General features: G+C 42.7%; 1 protein-coding gene and 1 pseudogene across 3 annotated transcripts in view; one reads left to right on the top strand and one right to left on the bottom strand.

Moving 5' to 3' along the window:
* The window catches only part of LOC102729222 (schwannomin-interacting protein 1), a 52,797-nt gene extending 37,716 nt beyond the window's left edge, over positions 1 to 15,081 (bottom strand). For 2 of the 3 annotated variants that reach the window (XM_081828710.1, XM_081828696.1), the window contains exons 1-2: positions 3,379 to 3,568; positions 3,079 to 3,337 (exon numbers count right to left, since the gene is read on the bottom strand). In XM_081828710.1, the coding sequence (XP_081684836.1) occupies positions 3,079 to 3,140 (62 nt within the window). In that variant the 5' untranslated portion in view covers positions 3,141 to 3,337; positions 3,379 to 3,568. Of the gene's footprint in view, positions 1 to 3,078; positions 3,338 to 3,378; positions 3,569 to 14,807 lie in introns of those variants that run through there. The other variant, XM_081828704.1, reaches the window with a different exon arrangement.
* On the top strand, positions 8,250 to 8,366 carry LOC115936980 (5S ribosomal RNA; annotated as a pseudogene).
* Positions 15,082 to 15,288: the final 207 nt, after the last annotated feature.

Genomic DNA, 15,288 nt, shown 5'->3' with positions numbered 1-15,288 from the left:
AAGCGAGCAAGCTGGCTTTTCCATGCTCTGACCACACACGGCACTGTTCACAGCTCCTTCTTCTGCAAGGAGTAGCCTGGGGACAGACCCGCATCCTGTGTCTGCTCTGCTCTGGGACAAAGCGGGGGCCAACATTCTGTGTTAAATTCTCCTCATTTCTTTGCCCAGGTCCTGAGATGGCAAAGGCTGCACATTTCCCAAGTCCTCGCTGGATCCGAACATTCTTCTAGGCAGCATCAATTCCATGTCAGCTTACTTGTTGGTGTGCCTCCCCACGTGCACGCTAAGCTCCTTGAGGCCCAGCCTCCCTTCTGCGATCCTGGCCCCTATGCAATGCCAGGGGCTCTTAGGAGTGACAGCTGAGGAATCAGGACGTGGATCCCATGCTGCATGCCACCGGGGTCCTGAGGACAGTCAGCTGTGTGGGTCTTTGCCAAAAGGTCAGAGGTTGCTCAGAGCAAAGCAGGACAATAATGGACTGAACATACACACCTGAGATTCTGCCGTGGTGCAGGCTTTCCTCCCTATATACTAAGATCTGTTTTACTACTACTCTACTGAATAAACCGGAGGTCCTTAATGAAACATCTTTCTTACCATCAGGACCTTCCCCCTGAGGAATAGGAACAGATGTATACTCTTTTCCTTCCTTTGCTAAGGTGGAATCTAATTTTAGTCATCGGAAAGTGACCTTTCCCCCAAAGGCTGTTTGCCTGACTCTAAAACAACCTTGTAAAATAACCCCTAGACACATGTGGCATTTATTAGTGTGACCGGTATAGGAAATTGTATTGTACCTAGGCAGGGGTATACCAATTTTCCAACTGTTTTTGACAACGGACCTCAAAGTGACAGGAAGTAAAAGAAGAAATTACTGAAACTTTTATATTTATAAACATTTTATATTAAAAAGATCTATTTGTGTATACGTTTTTTACATACAAAATATGTATCTACAGTAGTGTATATGTATAATTTATGAATAGATCTATAGTAGAGGTATGGGTTCAAAAACATTTTACTGATGAATCCAAGGTCAAAAAAGCCTGCAGACCACTGCTTTACAGCATCTAATTAACTTTTCTACTTAGCCAACCAAACAGGAGAAACATGAGAGAGAAAAAACATAGAAAAGGAAGATGTGAATTAGGAAAAGTGATTTTTATACTAGGTAACTGTTTTCCTAGTCTTTGTATTTTAAAGAAAGCATATGTCTTGCCCTGATTCACCAGAAGTTCATGATGAAATTATCAATAGTGTTGTTGTTGTTTTTTTTTTTTAGCATACTGAAGCCTTCAGAGTAACCAACATGTACATTAGTTTGAAAGTCCTTGGCTTAAGAAAAGTAGTTACAAAGCTGAAATGACAAGAGTGTGCTCATGTTTAGGGGCCAGAAAAATACAGATTGATCTCTGTTTATCCAACACATCTAGTAGGTTTCATCTCGTGGTCTTTTGTTCTCCCCTATTAGATACTGTTTCTCCTGAAATCACAGGTGGCATTCTCCTGCCTTAGTTAGATAAGGCCCTATACAATGCAACTCTGTTTTGTTGCTGATGATGTTTTAAAGCCACTTGAGCCTCACATGTTTGTCATTTTAGTCAGTGCTGTATCAGGTTGCCGGCATATCATCGCTTGCTCATTCCAGGCATGTGGGCTCTCTCAGTTTCCAAGGAGGGAAAAACTACAGCGGTCATTACTCTGTTGTTACTGCAGTAGCCACGGTATGTCTTTCATTTTTTCCTAAGTGCAAAGTGACCTATGCTTTTCTACCTGAGAAACGGTTTGAGCATGATCAGTCCTTTGGCACTGGAAACAGAGGCGGGCTGAGAACTGTGTCACTTGTCTTCCGGGCCGGGTGAGTGACCCACTCTGATGGCTGAGTGTCCCATGCCTCTTTTGCACACCCGCTTCTGGCAGGAAGGGACAGCTGAGAGGTGTCAGAGTTTCAGTATTTGGCACACTTACCACTTTGCGCACTCGTTCCCTTCTTGCAGAGCGCAAGGGAAGAAAAATGCATAGGGCAACATGGCAGGTCATTTAAACCTTTTACACATTTAAGTTTTGGGTTCTGGAGAAAAGAGCATCAACTATTGTGAACTGCTCTAAGAAATAAAGTACATACTTAAAACATCCCCCACATTCAAACACAACTTAGTGTATAAGATATAAAATGCCATATTTTACATTATTATACTTAAGAAACTATCATGATAGAACTTTCTATATCTTACTCTGGGGGAAAAAAAGTTAATGACATAGTTGATCAAATTAAAAATTGAGCAGCAAGTTTTGCCGTTCAAGGAAGCTGTATTAAGTAGGATTTACCTCTGAAGGAAAAGAGGTCTTACTTTCAGGTCCATGATGGAAGGACCCTTATTCTTTACACCGTGATGTGTTGTGACCTACACTTGACTTGTGGAAAATAAGGGGGAAAGGATGTAGTGTGGTTTGGCCTTCTGTGGACAGACAAGCATATGCTTGTAGTTTAATTTCATGACCTCACCCATATAACTAAAGCTATTTTTACTTGGGCCTGTTATTACTGACAATTACCAGATAAAACATTCCAAAAATATATTTACTGTCTTTCAAAAGAAAAGGCTAGCAAAGTATTGGCAGATACTATATCAATTTTTCAAAACCCCACTCGTCTCTTGGTAAAACTATATTTTTCATGGTTAAAAAAGTCACACTTAAAAGACAGGTTAAACATTCTAGCAATTATTTACTGGGGGTAAACTATCAACATATGTCAAAAATTTTTAAAAATTATTCTTTTACATGAAAAGACTGCCTAGCAACTAAATGCATGATAGGGTTTTTTCAACTTCAGAATAACAACATGTGTATTCCAGTTACTGTATAATATATTAATGAAGACAAGCTGGGAAAAGCAGAAAGAAGAACGCTCCCAACTTAATGCCTCCACCTCTGTGCATTTAGGCTTTCCTGAATATATTATGGCAATGGCTACCGACTGTGGAATTTGGCCACTCCTCAAGGGTGTTCTTTCTCCCAGTTAGAAAAATGGTCTGATTGTTTACAAACAAAAGAGTTCTCCCCCCACCGCCTTACCTTTTTATAATTCCCCTCCATATCCAATGGGGATTCTTGACTGATGATGTCATCCATTCCATCACTGGCCAAATTCATCCTTTAACTCTTTAGAATTTCACTTAAGTAATAACCTCCCATGAATTCTGATAGGCTGCTGTGCCAATTGCGCAGTACCCTGGTTCCTGCTCATGCTGACATGGAGAGCCAGCTCAGAGCCTGTGCCTGGTTGTGCGTGTCCTTGCCCCTTCTCTGTCCCAGAGACACCGCCCTGTGCGGCCTCCCTGCTCTGTCTGTCCCAGAGACACCGCCCTGTGCGGCCTCCCTGCTCTGTCCTGAGCTCTGGCACGGGGGCAGCTGCTGTTTCTGAGGCTTGCTCTGCCTTGACACTCAGCTTGTTGAATGTCCAGCCTTCCCACGTCTACTGTCCCCTTCCCCCGAGGGATCCCGCCTGGATTCCTCTCCAGCACCTTTCTTCCTCCTCCCAATCAAGGGAAACCTGATTCAATCCCTCCCCCCACCCCCCCTCCCCAGATCAGGGCTGAGTGTGGATTGGAGCCCTGCGAGGAAACCAGCAACCTTATTCCGAACCAGGGTGGTGTGAGGGATAAAAATAGATGCAAAACCCCAGCCTCCCAGACTTCAGTAGTGACTTAAAAGCCGGGTATCCCATGACAAAATGAAAACAGTATAATTTAAAGGCTAACCTGTAACACAGATGTTTGCTTTTCCTCCCTTTGTCCTATAACCAATCATTTCTTAAAATCAGATGGGAAAATCTCATCTGGTATTAGCCCCAGCACAAGGATAAAATTTATTTCCAACTCAGAGAAGGACCCCTTTGCCTCAGGATCAGCGCTTTGTTCTATCCATATAGGCAAGAGAAAAAGATCCATTAACTTTTCTTTAAAATCCAGTCAGTGGGGGAAAAAACTCCAGCCAGTGGCGGGCTTTTTCACAAAAGACAACGTTCCTTTCTGCTGCTCTCTTTACCCTTTTCCCATGGCTTTTGGTTTTTACTGGCTTTACATACAGAGAAGGAGAAGGCCCACAGCTGGGGGATGTTTTGCCGCAAGCAGCCAACAGAAGTGCACACACAAGCACATACTCATCATTATCAAATTACTACCACCGTAAACTAAAAATACACGCACTATTTATTTAAAAAAAAAAAGTTACTGTTTGCAGGAGAAAGGGGCCAAAGAAGAATTCAAAGGCCAAGCCCCCATTTAACAAACCATCTTATACCCTGACATGCTTGGACAGAAAGCAGCAAATGTCCTACTCAGTACATTTTCCAATAGGAATTCCTGACCAACCTCAATGCTGTTAAGACCAGAGTTCCAAAGTAAAAATGCCATTCAAGATAGCCTTGACACGCTCACATTCAGTGGTCTGTTTATCTCCACGAGTTAAAAAAAAAACAAAAAAACCCAAAACATTTCAATTTGTGGAAGGCTTGTGGCATAAATGTGTCTTAATGTAGTATACTGCAGCCCTCCGTCTATAAGGCAAATACTGTCCTGTGCAGTCCCTGACTCAACCAAATCCTGCCTTTAGTCCACCCTCATGTCCCGAGCTCAGTTCCCGAAAGAATGACTTGCATGTTTGCCAGATGGTATGAAGACAAGTAGTATCTCAGAAGCCTTGCATTTGGGCAGGGTTTCTTCCCAGTACACATCTCCCTTATCCTACTCTCCTCCAGACCCCAGAACCCTCACTCTACACAAGGGTCCTACTATGTGCATGCAGAATGCCTTCCAGGCCTGGGAGGCAATGCTGGCCACCAAGTGTGGCCCCAGCGTTGGTGTTCCCAACATTGAAGAATTCCCCAAAGCTAAGGCTTTGGGTAAAATTGTTTTAGTTTCAAGGACCCTGGGACTATTAAATACTGCCAAAGGAGGTTAGTTAAAGTGAGGGAAGCATGCATCTTATTATTGGACATATGTTAACATAGTAACATTAGCCACCCTTTGTGGAGGGGTCCCTAATGGGCCAGGCACTTCATAGGTGCCTCTTACATATGTCTTTAGTCCTCACGGTAACCCTCTGGAGTAGATATTATTATCAACTGCATTTTATAGCTGAGCGGGAGCACGGTGAGGTGAAGGAACTTGCCCAAGGCGTGGCAGCTGGCCAATGGTCAGGCCAGAATTGAAACCTGGGGCCTCCCCTGCTGGGGCTCACATTCTACACAGGCGTGCTAGACCGCCTCCGACTGGTTGCCTCAGTAAGAAACAACCACACACAATACAATAATCCAGCCGAGCTTTTACAAATTCAGGCTTAGTTCCGACAGGATTCTGGCAGCACACAGAATATCACACACGGAAACGTTTTCTAAATTGCACATCTGGAACACCCAGCATCGATCACCACTATCCCCTGACGATTAGGCTTCAAGAAATGAAATAAAACTCCTTCACTGATGGTCATGACCTAACACGCTGTAGAGTGAATTTTCCTTTCTCGTTTACCATGGTGTTTTTAGCGCCACTCTGGCTTCTTTCCAACAGCTGTTATGGTTGTAAGCTTCTTCTAAGGGGGCAGGGATTTTGGTTTATCCGTCTTGCCTTCCCCACAGTATCTAGATAACGCCTTACACACGTTAAGTGGACAGTGAAGGATCTTGAATAAATACATGAAGAGAGGAGAAATGTATGTGTTACTTAAAATGTTTCCTCTAAATGCTCTACAGTAGGAAACATTAGTAGTTCATATTAGTGCTTTTCACCTGAAATCTTCTGTGGAAATCATGTATGTTCAAAAGGTAAAAATGGGTCTGGATGAGTTGAAGGGGAGGGGCTACCACAAGTTTCAGGAATTTCAATCTCTTGCCTAGGTTAGCATCCTAGTCCACTTAGCTATTTATAATCAAGAGTTAACATGGATGAAATCATAAAAATCTACAGGTTTACAAGACTGAGTATAATACACAAAACTAAATTGCTAACATCTTTTTACTTTAATTTTAACCAGGTGGGTTTATATATATATAGTTAAAATGACTGAACTCTCACTATAAACTACATACATTTAAGTTAATATATATACACTAATAATATACTGACCACATACATACATATATAGATATACACACATACACTATTAATATATCATCTCTTGGAGAAGGGCACCTCAAAATCCAAGATGGAAATTTCCCCGCCAAGTAACAGCAACAAGGATTAGTACTAAGAAAGTAATAAGGACCATTCCCTTCCTCTAACCCCGACACCTTTTATTGTCATAAGTGGTTCTCTAATAAGTACTACAAAGAGACAAGTGCTAGAACATCTCCCCCGAAACACGGATGCAAGAGCTTGTGGGGCGGTCCCCAGTGGAGAATTTCCTTTGTCCCTCCACCTAAAGGAGTGCTCAGCACATAGACAGGTTCAGAGCTTAAACCCTTTCCAGAAGGAGCTGTACCACTGCTATCTGAACGGCCTGTGCCATCCTGAGATCTTCAATATTTTCCTACCATGGGGACTGATCTTTGATGCTTTCAAGAGTTTTGCTACTCAAAGTGTGTCCTGATGCAGCATTTGTATCACTGGCAGCTTACTGGAAATGCAAGCTCTCAGGTCCCACCCCAGATATACTGAATCAGAAATCTCATTTTTAAAAGAGCCTAAGAATTTTGAGTGCTCCTTACATTTCAGAAGCACAGCTGTAGACCTTGGGAAAAAATTCATTAGAAGCTACTATCCTTCTATTTCAGACCACACTGCCAGGCATGGCGGCAAGACCCTGACTTTAGATGCTTGGGATCAACACTGTAATTGATTTCACTTCCAAGAGGTCCATCCAAATGAGTAGAGGAAAGGAAAAAACAAACAAAAGACCACCTTGGAAGACTTGAGCTCAGTATAATGTTTGGTGGTTTTGCAGTAGCTATGCAAACAAAGGGATAGCAGCCCCTCATGTCCTTCCTACAGATAATTTGCCCTGGTTCTTTCCTCTACCGCTGACCTCTCTAAAATGAACTGTGCTGACATAGCATGGGCCCAGATGTTACCACTTTCCTTTGGAAAATGTACACACAGCCCCTCACAGTCCCTGAGCTTGAGAGGGCCTCTTCTTACCCCCTGCCCTGAAATTTAAGGACTAGAATGGAGAGCTTCAGTTTCCTGTCAAGGCCATAATCTGAACTGTGAGACACACTGGTCACGTGAGCTAATGCTTTTAAATGATCATTATCGGCCAGTGGTGGAAATGATCGACTCTGAAAACACTCACCGCATTCCTGAGAAATCACTTATGCATTGTCAAAAGATTTTCCTATTCGTAGATGGAAACTCTAGTTCATCTTGATTAACCCTTCAGCATCCCACTGCCTTCCCTTCAGCCTTAACATTCAAATGCCATGTACTATACAAACTGATGCCTGATTTATAATCTCTTTTCAAATGAACCATTTTTTTTTTGTGCAAAGTTTACCTAAATTTGCTTTGCTTTTCCATTAAGGTAGCTAGATAACCTATGAAAACATGCAGGTTATTTATTTATTTAATTTTAGAGAGAGAACGCATGTGTGCACGTTGGGGGAGGGGCAGAGGGAGAGGGAGAATCTCAAGCCCACTTCCCACTGAGTGTGGAACCCAATGTGGGGCTCAATCTCACGACCCTGAGATCATGACCTCAGCCAGAATCACAGTCAGACACTTGACGGACAGCCACCCGGGCGCCCCACAGGCAATTCCCCCCATCCCACCGCAGGCAATTTTTAAATAGACTTTTTGGTGCAGGCTAAAAAAAATTAAAATAATGGCACTGGGAAGGCGGGGTGGAGGAGGTGAAAGTGTTGGCAGTAGACAGAGTACCAGACGTTTACCCATATCAGAAAGACTGAGGACCCCAGACGTAAACCTTTCTGCCCAGCTGAAAATCTCAGGATCAGAAACACTACTGCAGTCATTTCGATGGCCGCATCACAGCTTCCAAGTGGGACCGGTACTAATGCCCGCAGCGCGTTTCTCTGTGGTCTTAGCATTCTTGGCCGATTAATGGCTCACTTAACATTGACTGTCACAACCTCTCTGATGTTTCCTTCTGAATTCAAGTGCTTCTGTCAAAGTACTCACTATTTCAGGAAGTTTGGTAGTTCCTGATGCTTCTATACACTGCACAGGGAACAGTAAGTACATCAAGATCTCAAATTTTCCCTTGGTATAGAGGATATAAATAAATACTAGGTCTACGGCTGTACCACCCTGAATGCACCTGATCTCGTCTGATCTCAGAAGCTAAGCAGGGTCAGGCCTGGTTAGTACTTGGATGGGACGGCCTAGGAATACCGGGTGCTGTAGGCTTGGGGTGCCTGGGTGGCTCAGTTGGTTAAGTGTCGGCCTTTGGCTCAGGTCATGGTCCCAGAGTCCTCGGATCAAGCCCCGCATCAGACTCCTTGCTCAGTGGGGGGTTGGCTTCTCCCTCTCCCTCTGTGTGCTCTCCCTCTCTCGAATAAATAAATAAATACATAAATCTTTTAAAAAAATAAATCACAGGATATGGCTCAATTGGGATATGTCTCTCTTAATGTTGAGCTTATGCATGTGAAACTGTGATTAGTTACCCAAGATTGTGTGTGTGTGCTTGTGTGTGTGAATGTAGGGTCTCTACTCTCCAGAAATCATCCATGCACTGATATTTACCATAGAGATGTTCCTCTTTCCTCCCCTTCCCTCATCGCACCCCCTTCCCAAGAGTAAATACTAGATCTTCATCTTGAAAGTATGTTGCATATTTATTTCTTAAAATTACTTGATGTCTGAATCATGATGTTTGAAGTCTCAAGTGCTACTTTAAATAGGAATGATGTGTTGTACTAAATTTCCGTTTCAGATCAGGCCCATAATGAAACCCTGTTGAAACAATTTTTTTTTTTCATCTGCGCACTTATCACTGGGTTCCTTTTGTGGTAAAACATATAAATTAGATTTTCAGCTATCTTGGCTAAAAACAAATGCAGATGAATTTACAACCAGAATTATTTCCTTAATTAAATAAGGTGATATATATGTTACCTCCTCCTCAGAATAACACAATTATACATCAACCAGGCAAAATAATGAAGATGAAGTATTCTTCAACACTATTAACTATGGGAAAAATTTTTTCCAATTAAAAAAAATCTATAGACTAAGAACATTGTTTCATCGAACTTATATATAAAATCCTGTATGGTGCCTGGGTGGCTCAGTTGGTAAGCGTCTGCCTTTGGCTCAGGTCATGATCCCAGGGTCCCAGGATCGAGCCCTGCATCAGGCTCCTTGCTCAGTGAGGAGCCTACTTCTTCCTCTCTCTCTTCCTGCCGTTCCCCCGCCTGTGCTCTCTCTCTCTGTCAAATAAATAAATAAAAATCTTTAAAAAATATAAAAGCCTGTATCAAATAGTGCACAAAATGCTTTCAAATTCCCTTTTCTGTTAGGTCAATACATTTTTTTTCCTGGCTATGGATGAAACCAGGCTTAAACTGGGCAGAATCTTGAATGAACTCAAATTTGATATCTTGTTTTCTCATTCACAGGAAGAAAGGGATTGGGAAATGAGCCCTCACTTGGCCTGATGTCAATAGGGATAGAATATATTTCCTTTCCTTTGTTAACTATTAAATAACCCACTAGAATCTTGGCATGTTTACTACTTTCTCCAGCAAGAATTTAAAAAATATCTTGATGTACTACTTAAATTGCTATCTTCCTAATTTTATTGTTTGAGATCAATACAGGGCATCTTTTATCTTATGTGCTGGGTATGACACTTCAGCTGGACTGAAACGTTTCACCTAAGAAAAATTTCCTGTTTCAGGAGGCAGTAAAACTACTGCTCTATACGGTAAAAAGATGCACTGAAACTCTGCAAAATCGATACCTTAAGGAAGGCAGCTTGGGGATGAGCACTTGCTTCAAAAGTGCTTGGGGATAGACCATGAGCTTCACCTTGGGAAAATTCTCTGGGTAAAGGAGAAAGAGGTACAGAGGTATGTTCTTAATGCATTGTCCCTGGGAAGGCTGGGATGTCTGTCTCATTTATTTTATTCCTTGCACTACATCCCCCTTTTTGGCACATGGGATGTTTGAAATGCTGGGAACTGTCCGACAGGTCCACCAGCCAGATACAAGCAGTGCTGTGCTGTGGTCAGCTTCACCACCTCCCTGTTGCAGTGCACAGATCTGAGCTTCCCTCTAGTGCTACGATGGGCGATCCTGATCCTGGGGACTCAGAACAGCACCAGATGTGGAAAATGCAATTCAATCCAACAAACATTTATTGAACACACATTCTATGTGTACAGTAGGGAAGTAAAACAAGGTCCTTCTTTTCAAGAAGCCTGTTGTCTGATGGGGGAGACAGACTTATATGTCACCAGCTGTAAGTGGGTTCTGTTAGAAACAAAAACAAAGTGCACTGAGAAGGAGAAATTTTGAGTGTGGGAAGAAAAGGGAAGTTTCCCAAAGGAGGTGGCATGTGAGCCTTGAAAGCTGTATGCACCTGCAGTAGGGTAGAAGCAGGTGGTATGTGGGTGGGAGCCATCTAGGCTGAGGTACCATAGCAAAGCAAAGAACTGAAGGCAATATGGGGGCAAGAGTGTAGGGATTAGAGGGAGAAGTGTTTCTGCCTGGGGTTCAGATCACAGTTAGCCCTTGAATGCCATGTAAAGGGGTCTGGAATATATCCTAAGGAAAATGAGGGAACATTAAAGATTTCTACTGTGCTTCCTCAAGACCAGGTGTGTGTTTGAAGAAGCATCTCTTTATGTTCCCAAAGGAGGAAAGAGATGAGAGTCATTCACATACCATTTTCCTTTTTTTCCTTTCAAGTCTCCATTCCCACAGTAGCTAAGAATGTGAGGGTGTGATCTATATCTGAGTCATAGGGGAATTTAAGCGATGGAAAGAAAGGGATGAAAGCATGTCATTGTTTTTATATACACACTAACCCCAAAAACCAACTGCAGGGAAAGAGGAGAAAATATTTGGGAGCTTTTAAGCAAAATGGACCCTTTGACCTAAACTTGTGCTTTCAAATTAACAATATTTCAAAGCTTGCTCTCAGAGACCATTTAGAAGAATTTGTCCTCTTGAAGGCTGCCAGGCCTGAAGCTGTGGGCAAGGTTCTTTCCTGAAGAGATTGGCTTCCTCCCAAGACTGGAAAATGGAGGTCGACAGCTCTATCTTTTAACATGGCTACAACCGAAAATGACAACACATGCCTCAGTAACCTCTCAGCTAATGTAAATCCTGTGAGGGAGAAGTACACGAAGACGATGACAACGTGAGAACCTTTCGAAACAAAACAACCATAAAAAGTCCTGCCTGAGAATTTCCCTCTGAGCATCCCTCCTTGGGTTAACTTGTTCAAAGCACAGTGCATCCAAATACGTCAAACAGAGGTTTTCAAGCTCTTGGTAGCAACGAAACGCTCTTTTTCAAAATAATCATCTACTTGGAAAAGCAGTGAATCAATTATACATCCATACCTTAGCAACAAATAATTGGGAAATGAAGTGATACATGGTTTTCCTGGGCCTCTTTACAATCTTCACTGAGCCCCTCATGTGTCTCAGAAGGTGGCTCTTAATTCACGGTAACTGACTTATTCATGCAGAAAGGTGGCTTCTGGCAGGAACCATGCCAGGATGTTAACTAGGGAACATCCCATTTCATAGATGAGAAAACTAACAAGAAACAAAGGGATATTATGACCCACAGACGATGAAAACAGTGCAGGTTAATGGTGTGTGTGTGGGGGTGGGGGGAAGGAAGGATAGAGTAAGACTGAAAGTCATCCCAGTGGCTATCAAAATAAGAAACCACGATACCATAGTATGTTTACAATGCCTTTATTCTTAGTCAATTTTATACATAGTAGGCCTATCCATCCATATTACCTGCGGGTTTGTTTTAAGCACTGGGAAAGCACATGGATATAAATATAAACACCCCTGCCATCATGGAGCTTACATAAAGTGAGGGAGACAGAAAATAGACAAATACGTAAAATATGTCTCTGATAGACGGTGATGAGTGCCAGGTATAAAAGTAATTAGGGAAGTGTAACAGAGACACTGGGATAGAACTGGGGAGTTGGAAATTGACATAGTTAAGTCCAGAGAAGGCCTTCCCAAGAAGGTGATGTTTCAGCAAAGACCTGAAGGAAGTGAGACAATTACTGACAGGAAAAATACAGGATGCCAAGTTGAATTTGAATTTCAGATAAACAGAGAATGACTTTTTAGTATAAACATGTTCCAAAACTGCAGATTATCTGCTAAATCTGGCAACCCTACATGGGAGTACTTAGGGGAAGCACACACCAGCAGAAGGGACAGCAAGTTCAAGGCCAGGCTGGCATAGTGGGAGGGGAGTGAAAGGAAAGGGGAATGTGGAAAGTCCCAGAGGAATCAGGGGCGAGTTGATGCAAGGCCCTCACGGTCAGGGACCTGATTCTGAGGAGGAGAATTTTGAGATGAGTGACATGCTTTGACTTAAGTTTTAATAGATCGTTCTGGATACTGTGTTGAAAATTAGACACGGGGGGGGGGGCAGGGGGAGAGTAAGAGCAGGAGCAGTTAGGAGGCCATTATGCTCCGATGATGATGATGACGATAGTAATAATGTACACCTAGACATATGCACCAAAATGTGCATATAATTTTGGGGAAATGGTCCCTGGAGCTCCATTCATGGACTCTTCATTAAGAAACCTTGGTATACATTCATGGGAAGAAAGGAATCAGTCCTACAAATAAATTCTTACTTACTAAAAATGCTACCCTAAGGAATTTGCTTTAATCACTGCATTTTCATCCTTAAAAACAAATAAACAAGCTTTCATCCGAAAAAGGGCAAGTTTCTGAAAAACATCCTACTGTTGATACTACCATCAAGCCGAGGACTTAGAGAAACTGCCCATTCTGAATCCAGTCACGTGCAGTGCCAGGTGGGTTCTAAACCTAAGGTTTCTAAGTAGATTAAGACTTGGCTTCATGGTGAATGTTTTTGTTTTTACTGATTTATGAATAAAGGGAGGATGTTTCAAACATACACATGAAGGTAGTTCTACTCCAAAACACCAGAGAGATACAGAATCTACTGACTATTATTATCTGCCTAATACACTTAATTTTATTGTGAAAATAAACAATAAATATTTCAAAACTATTAAACACACAATGACAGTGTTGTATGTTGTAGTTCGTGTAAAATAAAATCAATTTGTCTCCTTTCAGAAGCAGTCGGCTAACAAAACCCCTTCTCCTCATGAAATGGCTGATATCGGACCAATTTTTGACCTCTAAAACCAGTGATTTCATGACCAACTTAATGAAAAGGTATAGGGAATAATCTTATAGTAGTTTGCCTTTCAAAAGTTAAATTACATAGCTTCTCTGAAAAGAGAGTAGAAAAATTATTTTAATTTTATAGTAATTTAGTCACCTGGAGCCATGCCATCAGTAGGCGAGAATCTCCACAGGTGTTTGACATTCCCCATTCTCAAACCCTGTATTGTGTATAAGTGAAGTTTTGGGTTTTCCTCAGCATCTTCCCTTTCTCATGGGAAGAATTCCTGGGAAGCGCAAATCTCGATATTTAGGCTCTCTGGACCTAGATGTACTATGAAATGAAAATACAATAAAACAAGCCCGTAATTACAAAATTCCCATCTTGAAGCAGAGAGAAGAGTGGATAAATATATTTTACAGGCACACGTTACTTAGCCGAGAAACCACTGTCTTGAGTCCTGTGAAATGTACGATTCTGCCTGCATACATTTACCTCTGGGAAATCTGACCTAATGAGAAACACCTGCTTGTCTCAGGCAACCCACCTCACACAAGGAAGAGGCATTGTTAAGTTAAAGAACTGGTCTCTTCGAGCTTCTGAACTCGGTCAGTTGAGTAATCCCCCAACAGGAACCACCCTGGACTTGGATTAGCCATGCCTGCTGCCGCAAAGAGCAATTACTCTGAGAACATTCTCGTTGTCTGCTTACATCGAGGACGCTTTCAGTGTTGCCTTGACAGTCCAAGTTGCAGGAAGGAGTTATTAACACTCTCGAACTGGTCTTTTGAAATCGTCTAAGTGTATAATTCAAAACTCCACAGAGCAAATTAGCACAAAGATGGATATGTGATACTAAAAAATTTTCCATGTGGAGTTTTTTTATGCACGTCAGCCCCTTAATTCTTATTTGCTAACCACTGAAAACAACATGCTAGTAAAAATAAGTTTGGAAAGACATACAAGTGCAACTTTAAACATCAAGTGCATGCTGGCAGATTTTTGAAAATGTCTCAGATCATCACTTACGCTTCTTATTTACATAACTTCCTTAAAGACAATCCTAAAAACTGGATGCAAAACAACTCCCATCCTATGCAATGAGCAAAAATCGCATTTTGCAATGTTCCCCGAGTGAATTCTGACCAGGTTTTTCCCTCCGTGAAGCCCCTTCAATTCAATTACAGTTTACAGCGGTTCCTCTCATTTGCCCAGACACAGAGAACGTGCAAAGCACAGATCACCTCAGTGGATTTCACGGTATGCTTTAAGAGCCAAGGAAGCAGTGTTTTCTGGCCCATTACTCCCCAGAAAACCTAATTACAATTCAGATACTGTATGCGGGGAAGGCCAAGAGTGGAGGATGGCAAAATCCCTTGCAAATCCGGCAAGAGGCAACCTGCTGCTTTGGAAGAGGAAGGCCTCCTCTCCCAGAGGATCCCGGCCTCACAATCAGGCTGTAAGTCTTACCTGATACGAACAGTTCTCCTGATGTACCATCTCAGTGCATCCTAGGGCCCAGACCCCAAAGCAGGACGGCTCAGCGAGGCTGCAGAGGCCAAGCGCGGAGCATCCACTGGCGGCGAGAACGCCCTGGGCCGGCAGGGGCTCCCCGCAGATTAAAATGGATGCTGTTTCGCTGAGCAACCTGCGCAGTGGCACCGCCTGTGCCGGGAAGCGCGCAGCGAGCCGAGCCGCTCTCCTCGGAAACCAGCAGCGAGGCTCACAAACATGGAGCTAGGACGGGGCTGGGGGAGGGGGCGCGCTCCTCGCTGGCACAATCAGCCAATTATATTATAGGCACAAAGAAAAGGATCAGTCTGGGGCTGGTGTGACCTTCTGGTGCTTTATGAAGGCAGCTAAGTGATGTGGAAACATGCTAGTCCTCATTAAAGGGAAAAAGGCCAGCGAGGGAGAGGGAGAGAGGCAGACACAAATCAGTGTTGCAGTT

Source organism: Leptonychotes weddellii, chromosome 1 (genome assembly GCF_054177405.1).
Source record: "Leptonychotes weddellii isolate Sample4059 chromosome 1, ASM5417740v2, whole genome shotgun sequence".
NCBI classification, from domain to species: Eukaryota; Metazoa; Chordata; class Mammalia; order Carnivora; family Phocidae; genus Leptonychotes; species Leptonychotes weddellii.
The sequence above is the reverse complement of the archived record's forward strand: the minus strand, read 5'-3'. Positions and strand labels throughout refer to the sequence as shown.